At 39.2% G+C, this 17,244-nt stretch overlaps 1 protein-coding gene across 1 annotated transcript in view; it reads left to right on the forward strand.

Moving 5' to 3' along the window:
- The window catches only part of LOC126187878 (nuclear pore complex protein Nup155), a 261,223-nt gene that overhangs the window by 187,453 nt on the left and 56,526 nt on the right, over window positions 1-17,244 (forward strand). Inside the window, 1 exon segment of the mRNA XM_049929211.1 lies at window positions 13,478-13,674. Coding sequence (XP_049785168.1) covers window positions 13,478-13,674 — 197 coding nt within the window.

Below are 17,244 nucleotides of genomic sequence, written 5' to 3' on the forward strand. Positions count from 1 at the left end.
CTTTTTTCTAGGAACTCAATCCAAGATGGCAGGCATGGCCAAAGAATCCGCAAAGTTGCAACAAGCAGTTTTTGTTACATAAGTAAAAAAAACTATAGCTACGATAAAAACAAAAAAAAAGGTTGAACGAGAAAGTTGTAGAGCCTATCAGTTTCTTGTTTTTATAGGTTTAGCACCAGAGGTCTGCATCTTTAATTACGATCAAAATGTTTTCGATCCCAGGTTCGAATCCTGCCACTGCTTAAATTTTGATTATTAATCAGCATTGTCGGCCAAAGACTTCCGGCATAAGAAGTCACCCTTATTCTGCCAAGGGCCTTGTCAAAGAGGGAGGAGGATCGGACTGTGGTCCAGGGCACTCTCTTGTCCTAGGAGTGGGAAATTGCCCCTAAAGGCAGAAGAATCAGCAATGATCAACGGCATGAGGGTGCAGAAGGCAATGGAAACCACTGCATTAAAGACACGTAACGTGTATCCACAGGACATGTGGCCTGTAATTGAAGTGTCATGATGATTTCTCTATTGGCAAAAGATTCCAGAATAGTCCACCATTCGGATCTGCGGGAGGGGACTGCCAAGAGGGAGGTTACCATGAGAAAAAGACTGAATAATCAACGAAAGAATAACTTTCTGTGAGTCTGGGTATGGAATGTCGGAAGCTTGAACGTGGTAGGGAAACTAGAAAATCTGAAAAGGGAAATGAAAAGGCTCAATCTAGATATAGTAAGGGTCAGATAAGTGAAGTGGAAAGATGACAAGGATTTCTGGTCAGATGAGCATAGGGTAATATCACCAGCAGCATAAATTGGTGTAACGGGAGTAGGATTCGTTTTGAATAGGAAGGTAGGCCAGAGGGTGTGTTACTGCGAACAGTTCAGTGACAGGGTTGTTCTTATTAGAATCGACAGTAAACAAACACAGGCAACAATAGTTCAGGCATACAAGCCGACGCCGCAAGCTGAAAATGAAGAGGTAGAGAAAGTGTATGAGGATATTGAAAGGGTAATACAGTATGTACAGGGGGATGAAAATCTAATAGTTAAGGGGGACTGTAATGCAGTTCTAGGGGAAGGAGTAGAAGAAAGGGTTACAGGAGAATATGGGCTTGGGACAAGGACTAAGAGAGGTGAAAGATTTAGTTCTGTAACAAGTTTCAGCTAGTAATAGCAAATACTCCGTTCAAAAATCGCAAGAGGAGGTGGTATACTTGGAAAAGGCCAGATGGTACTGGAAGATTTCTGTTAGATTACATTATGGTCAGACAGAGATTCCAAAATCAGGTACTGGATTGTAAGGTGTACCCAGAAGCATACAGGCTCAGATCACAGTATAGTAGTGATGAAGAGTAGGCTGAAGTTTAGGAAGTTAGTCAAGAAGGATCAACATGCAAAGACGTGGGATACGGAAGTACTAAGGAATGACGATATACGGTTGCAGTTCTCTAAGGCTATAGATACAGCAGTAAGGAATAGCTCAGTAGGCAGTACAGTTGAAGAGGAATGGACATCTCTAAAAAGGGCCATCACAGAAGTTGGGTAGGAAAACATAGGTACAAAGGAGGTAACTGTGAAGAAACCATGGGTAACAGAAGAAATACTTCAGTTGATTGATGAAAGGAGGAAGTACAAAAATGTTCCAGGAAACCCAGGAATACAGAAATAAGTCGCCGAAGAATAAAATAAATAGGAAGTGCGGGGAAGCTAAGACGAAATGGCCGCAGGAAGAAATGTGAAGACATCGAAAAAGAAATGGTTGTCAGGAGGACAGACTCAGCATACAGGAAAGTCAAAACGACCTTCTGTGACATTAAAAGGAATGGTGATAATATTAAGAGTGCAATGGGAATTCCACTGTTAATTGCAGAGGAGAGAGTGGATCGGTGGAAAGAATACAGTGAAAGCCTCTGTTAGGGGAAGACTTGTCTGATGTGATAGAAGAAGAAACAGGAGTAGATTTATAAGAGATAGGGGATCCAGTACTAGAATCAGAATATAAAAGAGCTTTGGAGAACAAACGATCAAATAAGGCAGAAGGGATAGGTAACAGTCCATCAGAATTTCTAAAATCATTGGGAGAAGTGGTAAGAAACAACTATTCATGTTGGTGTGTAGAATGTATGAGTCTGGCGACATACCGTATGACTTTCGGAAAAGCATCATCCACACAATTCCGAAGACAAGACCTGACAAGTGTGAGAATTATCGAACAATCAGCTTAACAGCTCATGCATCCAAATTGCTTTCGAGAATAATATACAGAATGATCAGTTTGGCTTTAGGAAAGGTAAAGGCACGAGAGAGTCAATTCTGATGTTACGGTTAATAATGGTGAAGCAAGACTAAAGAAAAATCAAGGCACGTTCATAAGATTTGTCGACCTGGAAAAAGCGTTCGACTGTCTAAAATGGTGCAAGATGTTAGAAATTCTGAAAAAATATAGGGGAAAGCTGTAGGGAGAGATGGGTCATATACAATATGCACAACAGCCAAGAGGGAATAATAAGAGCGGACGACCAAGAACGAAGTGCTCGTATTAAAAAAGGTGTAAGACAAAGATGTAGCCTGTCGCCCCTGCTGTTCAATTTGCACATTGAGGAAGCAATGATGGAAATAAAAGAAAGGTAGCAGTGGAATTAAAATTCAAGGTGAAAGGATATCAGTGATAAGATTCACTGATGACATTGCTATCATGAGTGAATGTAAAGAAGAATTACATGATCTGCTACACAGAATGAACAGTCTAATGAGTACAGAGTATGGATTGAGAGTAAATTGAAGAAAGGCGAAGGTAATGAGAAGTAGTAGAAATGAGAACAGCAAGAAACTTAACATCAGGATTGATGGTCACGAAGCAGGTGAAGTTAAGGAATTCTGCTACCTAGGCAGTGAAATAACCAATGGCAAAAAGGACATTCCTGGCCAAGAGAAGTGTACTAATATCAGATATTGGTCTTAGTTCGAGGAAAAAATTTCTGAGAATATACGTCTGGAGTACAGCATTGTATGGTAGTGAAACATAGACTGTGGGAAAACCAGAACAAAATAGAATCGAAGCATTTGAGATGTGGTGCTACAGACGAATGTTGAAAATTGGGTGGACTGATAAGGTAGGGAATGAGGTGGTTCTATGCAGAATCGGAGAGGAGAGGAACATGTGGAAAACATTGATAAGTAGAAAGGATAGGATGATAGGTGTTAAGACACGAGGTAATTACTTCCATAGTACTAGAGAGATCTGTAGAGGGCAATAACAGTAGAGGAAGACAGAGATTGGAATACATACAGCTACTCTGAGATCAAGAGATTGGTACAGGAGAGGAATTTGTGGCAGGCTGCATCAAACCAGTCAGGTATCGATTGCTTTCTCATGATCGGCGGGCGGGGGGGATTATCTATAACTCATTAACGTTCACTTTCCTATACCTGCTATTTACGGTAAATATAGCACCCGGTAAGTCAGAAAGGCACTTGTTTGGAAAGTTAAAAAACATTATTTTTCAAAATATATTGAATTTGTAGTGGAAAGTGCACTCACTAATTGGCTAGATCTCAGCAGGTGTCCCTACAGTAACTGTTTTGGGCTTATTTGCTTCACAAAGAATTGTGCTGCCATGCTATTGAGTAATTTTTATGGTCTTACGTCCAAGAGAATGTCACCATGACAGATTCCCTGCTCAATGTCACCCTTATCCTCATCGCCATCATGGGCTAGTTAGCTGTCTCGGGTCACTGGTCACCCCGTGCTGTATACTGATGTCAGCATTTGGTACAGCTCACACTCTGTAGGCTGGGCTGAATGCCAGCTCCAAGGAGCCATCCAGTGGGCCTCTGCTGCTCCCCTCCCCCATTGTTTCCAGTTGTTTCGTGCAAAAATACAGGTCATGTACTTGTCGCTGTACTATGGTCCATCCTCTCGGAACTCTACTTGCGTACTCAGTACTTAGACGTTGTTGCCAGTCTCAAATTTTGGGACTTCTGTGACAAGAAGCCGACTTAGCTGCATCTTATTCGACAACAAAACACCAGTTGCATGTGAGAGCTTAATGCTTTCTACTTCCTTGCCAAAACATCTGGGGGTGTGGATCATGTTAAATCCAGCCTAGTCGTCAAATATGTGGTTTCTAGGAAACCTGCTTTCTCAGATTGCTAGACAACATTTGAACAAATCATGTTAATGAGTTTTATTACAAAATGAACAAATACAATACTTAACTTTGTAGTACACATGTGTGTCGCAAGCAAAGGGTGACATATGGACTAATCGAGTTTCTTCAGTATAGACAATGCTACATAGTACAATCGAAATGACTAGTCTCGAAGCTACTCTTGAACTCGCTAATTGACCAGTAGGGCGCAGTGCATATGTCCTCGTCGCATAGAGGTCACTCTGATGCGTTGTCGTCCTGGTCAACATGCAATTGGCTGTCTTCTCACAGCCCTCTTTGCTCTATCGTTCCCATCTGGCATGCCAGTGCTTGACTTTACGCCATAACAGGTCATGCTGCTCTCTTTCATATGTATTGGGCTTTGGTCCAATCCGTCTTAGGCTTTGAAACTGTTGGAACCAATCCATCATTGTGGAGTTGGACAGGTCATTGGTGCCATGCAGGCTAGTCCTGTAGACAGTTGCCTTCCTGAAACAGGAATCTTCTCTCTTCAGTTCAGATACTGCCGGCTCTAGCTCACCTGTGCAATTGCCATTCAACAACTTCCTGATCATTCAACATATTCCATTCTTTTTATATGTGAGGGGCCTTGATATTGTTACATGCACCCTTGGATGAGATTACCAGTTGGTATGTGTGTCACAGCCCTCTACCAAGACCTTTGCTTATCATTCTTAGGATGGTACTCCCCTTGCTTTCTCGCCCAATCCCCCTTGGTTGTACCCAGACCCTGAATTAAGATCTGTTTCAAGAACCTGTTGTCTGTCGCCCCCACAACCTTCCAACGTGTGTTCCTTTTGGTTCTTCAGGACATCAGTGTTTTACCGTCTTTTACACTGATGGCTCTGAAACCTTGTCAAGGGCAGATTATGCTTTTATATTTGTTGCTAGGAACGTGTAGCATTTTTGTGACAGAGCTGATAGCCATTAACAGAACCATCTGTTCTATTAAATGGGGCCTTCCTTGACCATATTTTAATATGTAGTGACTCAGTGAGCACACTCCAGACCAGAGACTGATGTTACTTTGCTACCATGTTAAATGTGCTGTTAATGACCTTCTATCTGAATGCAGTAGTGTCATCTCTCACAAGGTACGAGCTCATGCAGGTATTACCGGTAAAGAACTGTCAAGCCATAAGCCATTTGGCTCTCTCTCTCTCTCTCTCTCTCTCTCTCTTCTCTTCTCTTTAACCCCAGGTATGGATTTGTGGGTGCAACTACAGCCTCTACTCACTCTGAGATGAACCATCTGGTGGGCTGCACCCTCTAATAAACTCAGAACTATGAAGGATATTAATGCTGCATGACACTCCACCGAGCGAGGTGGCGCAGTGGTTAGACACTGGACTCGCATTCGGGAGGACGACGGTTCAATCCCGCGTCCGGCCATCCTGATTTAGGTTTTCCGTGATTTCCCTAAATCATTCCAGGCAAATGCTGGGATGGTTCCTCTGAAAAGGCACGGCCGACTTTCTTCCCCATCCTTCCCTAATCCGATGAGACTGATGACCACACTGTCTGGTCTCCTTCCCCAAGCAAGCAACCAATCAACAAACCATGACACTCCTATTTCTGTTTCTCTTGAAAATAATCCACTGTTGTATGTTACTTCCCCAACAGTCACATTAGACTGACCCACAGTTTTATATTATTTGACGAGCCAGTCTGACAATGTGGTTGTGGAGCCTCACTGAAAGTTCCACATACCAGGATGGAATGCCCCGTCCTTCTGTCTCGCTATACTGAGCATACCTCTCCTGTTGTAAGACAACTCACGGACAATTGAACTGGTTCTCAATTTTCACTGTGACAACGGTTCTTATTCTCAGATCTAACATTTCAAACTACCTTCAGAGTGAGGACAGTGAGGTAGGGGTTGGGGCACCTCCTGCCACAAGCTGGGTCAGAGGTCCCTTCACCTTGCCTCCTTTGCCTGTTGCCTCTGACATCCCTCCTTTCCTCTGTTTTAATTGCTTTTTGGCAGTGTGCTTCTTTTTCTGCTGCACTCTGTTTTCCATTTTAGGAGTGGCATTCTTGTTGATTAGTGGGTGCTGTCCTCTTCTTTAACACTTTGTCAATGATGGATCATGGGTGGAACAGCTGTAGGAGGGCCTGTCCCCTTTGCATGTGGAGCCCTGGGGAACACCCATGTGCAGCTCTAAGTATTTCTGACCAAATGTTTTATTATTGATGGAACAGGGGACCGATGACCTCGATGTTTAGCCCCCATCAAACCCCGAAACCAACCAACCACATTTGGGCCAGTAATTCCCTTGCTGATTCCTGCTAATCTCCAGTCAGTGGTGTGTGATGACACAATATTGTCTGGAGTCTGTTACTTGTTCTCGGACGGCAGGCACTGATGTGAAGGAGCTACAGTGTGCTTGGTGTACAATATGGCAATTCTTCCTTATGATGGTCAGATATGCTCTACTTCAATCTGGACAATGAGTTTGCCTGCCCTCACATTCCCATACAGAGCAAATCTGGGTATTGCACGATTTGACCAGCCAGCTAAATGTTGACCCAAAATGTGGGTCCTTTCAAACTCTGACTGTTGCTGATAGTGGTGTCTCACAGGAGTATGAGGAATCTCTGTGGCCTTTACAGAGATCTCTCAACACCTGACACTCTCCACACTGTTTGTGTGTCATACCAGGCCTGGTAACGAGACCAATCACTAGGGAGCAGAAAAATTCACATTTTATGATAAACGTGAATGTAAATGTGAGTTCTGCACAAGATCCCAAAACTTCAAATTACCTAATACACACTATTTCATTAACGCATTGTATCTGAAACTATGTCTAATAAAATTGTTCAGCCAAATAGCTTTATTTTTTGCATATAAATAGCCAAATTTAACCCATATTGGTTAATGGTGTTGTACATTGTTGGATGAAGCCCAATTTGGGAAGTTAATGTGTGTAAAAACAGGTTTTCAAAATAAAAAGTGCATGAACAAATGGCATGTCAGCGTACTCAATGCTAGGGTGCTGTGGGCAGTTGGTTGGTCTCTGAGATACACACTGCATAATGCAACATAGTACTCAACCTTGGGCCTAACATCTTAGAATGAAGAAATTCGTACCTTTGTTACCTATCTTTCAGAAGTTGGTATAATGCAGACAGACATGTCAGTTTAAAGTGATTTATATTTTGAACTGTGGTTGCCACAAATGCTGCTAGATGTTGGGCCTAAGTTTCTTCGTGAGCAATAGTCTGCCATTATCAGCAAGCGATTGCACAGTAGCTGTTCCGAAATGTTTTGTTTTGTACATTGCCCATTGTTTTCTTTTATTTTCAAATAAGTGAAGAAACTGTGCACGGTCCATGATGGATTTAGATTAGGACACACACAATACCAAAATGGATCGATGATGCTTGTGACGATGCTTTTGCAGTGTACGGGTGTAGGCTGCTGCACTGTGTGAGAGAGGTGTTTCTCCACACCATTCCTCTCCCCGTTGGCAATCAAAATTCTACTTTGTCTACACTCTCAACAGTCCTGCAGGATGTGTCGCCCGTACTCTGGACAATAGCAATCGGAAAACAAAACCTGTCGTGTACGAGGCGTGATTGGAAAGTTTTAAAAGGATCTGCTACCACTTACTGGTTTGGTGGGCAGGTACACGGAGAGTGGGGAGAGAGTCATTGCCTTGTCCTTGGACACACTCTGACAGGAAACTGCGTTTCCTTTATTCAGTTCGTTGTGGCAACTGGTTAAGTGCGGGTCTGTTAGGGCCTGTTGCCAGATTCTGTCTGCATGAAAATGTACGTAAAAACGGAGCAATGAGTTTCTGTGAAATTTTGTTTTAAAACTGGCAAATCAGCTTCTGAGACTTATGAACAATTAAAAGCAGCTTTTGGAGGTAATTATATGAGCCAGTCAAATGTTTTTGTCTGGTTCAACAGATTTAAAAATGGGCGCGAATCATTTGAAGATGAACCACAATGCGGCCGTCCTTCCACCTCAAAAACAAATGAAAATGTTGTGAAAGTTCGCAGTTTAGTGCACTCAGATCGTAGATTTAGAATTAGGGAGATGGCTGATGAACTTAATTTAAGTTTCTATGCAGTTCAGTCAATTTTAACTGAAGATCGAACATGTGTCGAGTGTCCGCAAAATTTGTTCCAAAAGTGTTGTCAAGTGACCCGAGACAATACCGACTTGAAGTGTGCCAAGAACTGATTAATGGGGCTAAAAATGACCCAGATTTGTTAAATTGGGTAATTATAGGTGATGAATTGTGGGTATATGGATATGATCCTGAAACCAAACTGCAGTCTTCGCAGTGAAAGACTCCATGTTACCACAACTGAAAAAAGGACGGCAAAGTCAGTTGAAGGTGAAGACAATGTCGGTGATTTTTTTCATATTCTACCAGTATTGTGCATAATGAATTTACCCCAGAAGGACAGACAATTTACCAGAAATACTACAAATTTGTCCTTGAGCGTTTGCGCGAAAAGGTGCGGAAGGAAAGGCCTGCATTGTGGAAAGACAGGAGTTGGATGTTACACCATTACAATGCTCCGGCTCTTTGTGCCTTCTCCATCATTGAATTTGTGACCAAATTCAAAATTCCTGTGGTTCCACATCTGCCATATTTCCCTGATTTGGTCCCTGCGGACTTCTACCTATTTCCTAAACTGAAATTTTCATTGAAAGGGCAGCAATTTGACTGGATTGAAGACATTCAGGCAAATACGGTGAGTGTCCATAACACACTTCAGGAAAAAAATTTCCAGGAGTGTTTCTAAAAATGGAGACACCGTTGGAGTCCGTGTGTTCAGTCAGAAGGTGACTATTTTGAAGTAGATGCATTACAGTACCATTTAAGTACCACAGTTGTGCAATTACAAGCCCATTTTTAAAACTTTCCAATCACACCTCGTATTTCGGCCATGCTGAAATTCTTCACCTAACCTTCAAATAGAGCTATTTTCTATTCTCCGCTAGATGCTGTGTTGGTTCTATGTGTAGCATTGACAAGTATGGGTCGCACAACTGTGAATGCCCATGAGAATTCAAAATAAACATTCTGCAGATTTTGTACTCATGAATTAAAAGAGAGAGAAAAAAAATCCTTCGAGGAGTACCTTAAATCAGAGACTCATTCAGTTCATTGATGTCAATGCTGCTGCTTCTCAACAGAACAATCATTTGTTGAAAGCTTAAATATAACCAAAAGGAGAAAATGAAAGGCAATGTCAGAAAAAAAACCGTTGAAGTTTACCCAAAAGGAAACATTCAAATCAAAAAGTTCACCAATCAGGACTTTTAACAGTCAGTTTCAGAGCCCTGAGGTCTTGTCTTCACTTGTGTAGTGTGACAGCCTTCTATATTTGTGTACCTGACCATTAAAAAAAGATGACAAAAACATATGCTACATTTTACGCTCCCTGCAGCAATCACGAATTCACTCTGGTAGCCTTCCTACCTGAGCATTGCAGTTTTAATAATTTACAAACCAGCCAATGACGTGAACTGATTTGAAGTTTATGTATATTGGCATCTGACCATGGTGCTTCACTTTTTTCTTTGGGCAGTGTATATTATGGTAGAACTTAACCCTTTCTTAACTATGGGGCTGTTCTGCTGATGATCATTTAATACTTCTGTTGCTGAAAAGGGCGATAAGACTTATACACAAGATAGGCAGTAGAGCAGCATGTTGTAAAATGTTTGTGTAGCACAAACACTTAACAGTATATTCATTGCACATAAATAAATTACTTAATTTTTTTATGGGTCCACAAAATGATGTTGGGTGCAATGATGTACACGATGACAACACTAGGACAACATAAAATTACTTCCAGCAAGCAACAAAATTAAGAACATGTAAGAAAAATGATTTAAATGCAAAATGAAAGTCTTTCATGATAGAAAAATGTTTATATTCATTCAGTGAATTTTAAGGCACCACTCGTGATATAAACAGGCATATTGGCTATAAAGTAATAAATGTATGAAGTGGATACATTAAATGTAACATACTTTGGAAGTGTAATTATTGTTATACTATTATTTCTGACATTTACAAAAGCCATATTTTAATGGCTCCTTGCAAATAGAATGTCTGACCTGAGATGCTGGAACTAGCAGTCGTGTCGTGTGTGTAAGGTGTGCTTGCTTGTGTGTATGAATGGTTTGTTTGTTGGTTTGTTTGTTTGTTTGTTTGTGTGTGTGTGTGTGTGTGTGTGTGTGTGTGTGTGTGTGTTTACTGATGAAGGCTGTGGCGGAAAGCTGTATGTAAGTCATTCAATTGTGCCTCTCTGCAACTTAACATGTCTTCTTTTCAGTAAGTAGCAATCTCTCCTCCTACATTGTTGATATTCCTGCCTGGAGCTTCCATTATTTATTTATAATGTGAAACCCATGTTGTTGTGTTAGTTGCCATGCCATGTCTCATTTCAGTTAAAAGTAAAAAATAGTGTAATTACTATTAAGTGCAGGAGGCTAGAACCCTACTCGCCAAATCAGAGTAGCATTGGGCAACACACAGACCAGTAACATACTAAGCTTTCAGTATAATTGATGAGAGTGGTATCATCATTGTTGTCATCTATTCTTCAATCCCATCGGGCAGATGTGGTTCTCTGTTGCCCTCTTTCAGGTTGTTCTATCCATCAATGTTGTATGTTTTAGGTACTTACAGTGCACTGCCCTGGTGGTATTCACATCAGGTTCCTTCTTATAATGTGCATTATTACGCTATGTACACAAATAAACACAGTATGTAGCTACACTTGGTTTTACTCTGGCTCACAGGATGTAAACATTCGATGTTTTTACACAGAATACAGATATGACAGATACTGCACTTTTACTACATAATCGTCTCTGGCAAGAGATGCATTTGTATTATGATACAAATATTACTAGTACAGGTTTTACATTTCAGTAAATGTTGCTTATTGCATACAAAAAGGTAAACAGCTAGAGGTGAATATTTAATACATAATTAAAAACTTTTTGTAAGTTACAGAATACCATAGTTGTTACACACCAAGAACAACAAGATTTATGCAAGATGATGATTTCTGTGTGTGTTTGTGTGTGTGTGTGTGTGTGTGTGTGTGTGTGTGTGTGTGTGTGTGTGTGTGTGTGTCGGGATATTTTGGAAATTCTGGAAGAAAAAGTTTTGTGTTGACTCAGTCTGTTCATTCAGGATTTTTTAGGGTGATTTTAGTTTGTGGGTGAAAATTGTTGTTCCCCATCTGTTATTGCCAATGATCATTAAATTAGTAGATGTGGCTTTCCTGCCCACATTACACAAGTAATGCATGTTGCCATTTCCTTGTACTAACAAGTCTACTTTTGTAGCTGTGTTTGAAAATTCCTAATTGTTCAAGGTGGTCCATCTGTAGTCCTTTCTCAGCGATGTGTAGCACAGAAAGATATCGTCGCCGGCCGCGGTGGTCTAGTGGTTCTAGGCGCGCAGTCCGGAACCGCGCGACTGCTACAGTCGCAGGTTCGAATCCTGCCTCGGGCATGGATGTGTGTGATGTCCTTAGGTTAGTTAGGTTTAAGTAGTTCTAAGTTCTAGGGGACTGATGACCACAGGTGTTAAGTCCCATAGTGCTCAGAGTCATTTGAACCATTTTTTGATATCGTCAACAGTGTGTTCATGATGAGAAGCATGTGATGCAAAACTGGACTTACCTAAGTTTTGAGTCGAAGGGCATCCATATGTTCTTTGTAGTGGGTTGCAAAATTTCTCCCTGTTTGGTCTATATAGAAGGAAGAACAGGAGCATGTGAGTTTCTATATGCTAGAATTTTTATGCCAATCTCTAGTGGATTTATTATTGTGAACAATTTTATTTTTTACTTTATTGTAAGTGTGGAAGGATATTTTTATCTTGTGTGGTCTGAAAAGATTTGCAAATTATATGACACTTAGCCAAGGAATGGAATAAAGACAAACTTTGGCATTTCTTTCTTAGTTTGCAATGGTGACAGTGTTTGCTTGAGTTTACTTTGGATTTTTTTCAAAAAGGATGTTTATCAAAGAGGCATTATAACCATTATTTTGGGCTATAAGTATGTTCATTTCTTTACATGCATCTTCTTCACTGATAGGGATGACGAGCATACAGTTCACAGGTGACCTGAAGAAAGCAGTTTTATGTTGGTTCAGTTGGCATGAGGTATTGTCAATGGTAACATCACTGGTAGTGGGTTTTCTGTGTATTTGGAAGGTATGCTTGTTATTGTGAGTGGAGTTAGTCATGTCAATGAAGTTAATTCCTTCGGTGGTCTGGTGTTCAACTTTGAATTTAATATTTAGGTGCATTTTATTCATTTCATCTGCTAGGTTATTTAGTTCTTCTTTTGGATCATTGAAAAGTCTTTTGTGTCATCCACATACATTTTATAATACAGAATTTTGTCAGTAAATTGTGGGTGTGTTAAGAAGTTTTGTTCCAGATTATCTATAAATATGTCAGCAAGCAAGCCTGCTATCCATTGCCAGACCATTGTTTTGCATGTAAAATTTGCTATTGAATGAAAAATAGTTACCAGTATGAGAGAGAACTAATTCAAGCAACATCACGAGTTCATAAATTTCTGCGTTTCTTAGCTTTTTGTATTTGATTAGTTTCTTTTGTGTTATTGTGAGAGTCTTTCCAGCGGATATTGGTGTATAGGTTTACTATGTCAAAGGAGGCAAATGTTGCTGTGTCTGGCACAGTTAGATCTGTACTGTAGTTGATTAACTCAAATCTGTTGTTAATTGAAAAGCTGTTTTCAAAGGTGTAATTTTTCTTCAGTATATCATGAAGTTTTCTGGTAATTGTGAACCTGGGCTTTTTATTGCATTTACTATTGAACATTTGGGACAGCCAGTTTTGTGAATCTTTGGCTGATATCTTAACCTAGGGGCCTGTGAGTTCATTGTAAAACCGTACTGAGCTTCACTACTGGTCAGTAGAAAATTGCAGTGTTTTCAGCTTCTCTTGGTACTTTTGGGTGGGATCTGTTTGTAGTTCAGTGGTATTATTAGATTTAAAAAATTATTATTTAGTTTGAATGTTCAGTACTGATGAGTACAGAGCACCTCTGATGAAAAATAAATTTTGTTTGTTAAGGTAACATGTGTTTTCTGATATAGCATCATTAAATCTTATTGTTATAAGCTCCAATTACTTGGCTGAAAGATTGTTCTGATTTTTGTACTGTTTGTTCCCCATCTGTTATTGCCAATGATCATTAAATTAGTAGATGTGGCTTTCCTGCCCACATTACACAAGTAATGCATGTTGCCATTTCCTTGTACTAACAAGTCTACTTTTGTAGCTGTGTTTGAAGGTTGCTCCACAAGTAAACCTGCCACTGATATGCCAGTGGTTCCTGGGAGCTCAGTATTATGAGGGCATTCTAGACTTGTGTGCTGTGTGTGCAGCAAAAGGTGATCCAAAAAAACTTGGAGAATACTTTTACAAGAATGGTGAACCTCCAGGTGATGAAGAAGGATATCGTGCTTATGTTGAAAGGTAAGGAAAAGGAGAAAAATTTCAGTTATCTTGTGCAGAAATACTCTTCATAAAAATGTGATACGAGGAAGTTTCTGCATTTTCTCCCTTGTAATAATCCGCAGTAGTTTCATGGTGTAACTAAAACTAAACATCCTATTGTACCTAACATACTATGAAGCTTCTGAACCAATGGACTGAATGTAGGTATCCTGTTATGTAGTCGTGTTCTTTGATAGCTGGTACATTCGAAGAATGGTATGGAACACTGACTTGAGAATTAGTTTCGAAGTGGTGGTTTGAAAATTTGCAGCATTGGCTGTGCCTGTTTTGAAGCTTTGTTCGTGGTATTTCAAGCAACATACTACAGAAATAATATAGGAAAAAATCATGGCTATCTTGGAAGACATTTAGATATATGAGAACATCACAAAGCATCCAAAACAGATGGTAATAGTCAAACAGAGTTGCAAAATAGATGTTTTGTAAACAATTTTAATTGAATTTGGTGTTCTTTGTGAATAAGGTTTTGAAAAATCTCCTTAATGATAGCCTAAAGGCTTAGACTTAAACATTATGCAAAAATTGAGATTACAAACATTTTAATGGTAACCTGCATGGAATCTTAAGTGAATAGACCAGCTCCCACAGAAAATGGTTTTTTGACCTTTTCCAGTATATCTTATTTCGGTAGGATACTGTGTGGTACCGATGTCAGATTCTGATAAATGCTTGTGTTTCCGTGTCTCCCCCCCCCCCCCCCCCCCCCCCCCCCCCCCCCCCCCCCCCCCCCCCCCCCGTTACTCGATTCCTTTTCTAGTAATGATTTTTACAAATGTACATTTGCAGATTAATCTGTTCTCATCTCATAAATACTTTTGTCTATCAAAATAACCATGAATAATTAATGAGTATTTAATCACTCAATTTGTTCAAAAGTAGCGATATCATTCTGCAGTCTGAGAGTGTTCTCTCTCTCTCTCTCTCTCTCTCTCTCTCTCTCTCTCTCTCTCTCTCTCTCTGGTCATTCCATGTCAAGTCACCCAGGCCATGACACCAACCATGTCAAATTTTGATGAAACTTGGTACAATTACTTCTTCTTTCATCCTGAAAGCACTTGTAAAATTTTTTTGCTCTATCTCTTATAGTTTTTTTATAAATTTTTAAAGTTTTTAGATTTGGCGTTGTGTCAGCAGTCGGAAATCGTAACTTATGAAATGTGTCCTCACAACTAAAAAAATTTGTATATTAAAGAATACTCAAGATATCAGTATGAAATTTTGGAATAAGTTTGTGTATTATATCTAAATGTTAAAAAAAATTACCATAAAGATATATTAAAATCTTCCAAATGAAAAAAAAAAAATTACTCCCCCCCCCCCAACGGATGTTTAGTTTTACAAAAACTGCAATATCTAGAGTCTCAGACCTGATAGAAAGCTCAAATTTGTTTTAAAATACTCTTAATTGTATAGGCTATTAGATAAAAGAAAAATTATGTTGGCTTTTTAACCTGTTTAATAGTTATCTAATTTTTAAAATAATATTAATTGTATTTTAAAAATAAAAGGTACCAAGTGACTTAGACACCGAAAATAAATTTTTGTCTTCTTGGAGTAACAATGTAAACTTGGATTTTGTTTTGTTACTCCTGTGTTTTGAAGTAAAAAAATTTTTACAGTTTTAAATAGTGCTTGGATAGTACTTTATTTATTTAGTTTATTCGAACTTTCAGTAAGTACTGTTACTTAGTTTACAGAGATTCTTTTCCAATATCCTATAAAAGTAACCAGAACAGTAATCAGACCAAAAGTGAAATCAGTATGTCAGATATTCAAACCTGTAGCGTAGGTTATTTAAAAAATTTGACTGTTTCCAAACAACCTACACACCTTCAAAAAAGTTACAACCGGTATCTGAATTGAGTGAGGAAGAAAAAGATTTGATCCACTTACGATCTGGAATTAATCTGTGTGAATTGAAGAATATATGTTCACACCACAGCTACTACTTTTTAAATGTTTTTGAGAAGTATCAAACAACATGTGTAGACCCACTAAAAAAACACAAAAAGCCCATCAAAAAATCGTTGAGAAGTATAGGCTTGGATCTTTCTAAAAAATTACTGACAAAAAATATTAGCATAAAACCTGGACAAAAGCTTTGCTCAACATGCCGTAACTTTTGTGAGGAAAAATTAAGAGTTGAAGTCAATGAAAGTGAAACAGACGATGAAGTCATGGTTGAATTAGAATCATTGGAATCCAGAAATGAATCCCTCGTACAAACAAACATTGCTCTTGATAATTTAGGTTTAACACCGATAAAGCTTCATGGCTTGTCAGAACAAAGTAAAGGGTCTTATTTTAAAAGGAAGATTAGCAGTATTGAAAAGACTGCAAAAAAGGCGGTTTCAAAAGCATTAAAATATGATGCACCAAGTTCTGATGATGACGAAGAAGATACAAGTGTGGTTGAGAAAGCAAAGGATTTTGATGTAATGATTTCTGTTATGAAAGAGAAGATTTCATCTGTTGGGAGGTCTAGAAAAATCCAGATTCCGACCTTGGCTCCAGATTCTTGGAGTAAAAAAAAAAAGTGATGTAAGAATTTAATGTAAGTGAGTACATGATGCGACAAGCTAGAAAGCTAAAATCTGAAAAGGGTATTTTGGAAACTCCTGGTCCAAAAAAAGGTAAAACTCTTTCTGCAAATACAGTAAGACTTGTAACAGATTTTTATGAAAAGGACGAAAGTTCCAGAGTGCTACCTGGAACAAAAGACAAAGTAAGTGTTCAAAAAAATGTGTGCATGCAAAAAATGACTCATTTTGTGTAACTTGAGAGAACTCTATTATTCTTTCAAATGGGAGAACCCAAGGTAGAAGTAGGATTTTCAAAATTGTTTCTTGAGACCTAAATGGTGTATCCTTGCTGGTGCTGCAGGCACACACACTGTATGTGTATGCAGTATCCACCAGAATGTTAAACTATTACTGAATGCTGTGAAAATTGAAGAATCTTATAAAGACCTAATTAAGATGCTTGTGTACAACACAGAAAACCAAAACTGCATGCTACATCATTGCGACAGCTGTCCTGCAAATACTGCACTAACTGAGAACTTAACTGAAAAACTAAGTGAAGGTTATGATTTAGAAGAAGAAATAGTAATCAGTCAGTGGGTTAACACAGACAGGGCAGAAATGATCAAACAGTTTCAGTGTTGAAGACTACATTTCTTTATTGGTTAGGTCATTGGAAAAGCTCGCCCCGCACTCATGTATAGCAAAATCCCAATCAGCAGCCTTTAAAAGATTGAAAGAAGACCCACCACCCAAAACAGCAATTACTGTGATGGATTTCAGTGAAAATTATTCCTTTGTTATACAAAATGCGATCCAAAGTTACCACTGGAATAGAGGTGGTTGTACTCTACACCCAGTTGGAGTTTTTCTAAGAAATGAGGAAAACAATGTTTTTGTTTCCAACCACTGTTTTCTTAGTGATGACCAAGAACATGACACTGGTTTTGTTAACTTTGTACAAAAAGAAATTACAAAGTGGCTGTCATTACATCATATTGACATT

The sequence above is a fragment of the Schistocerca cancellata genome, chromosome 5, assembly GCF_023864275.1.
Source record: "Schistocerca cancellata isolate TAMUIC-IGC-003103 chromosome 5, iqSchCanc2.1, whole genome shotgun sequence".
NCBI lineage: Eukaryota > Metazoa > Arthropoda > Insecta > Orthoptera > Acrididae > Schistocerca > Schistocerca cancellata.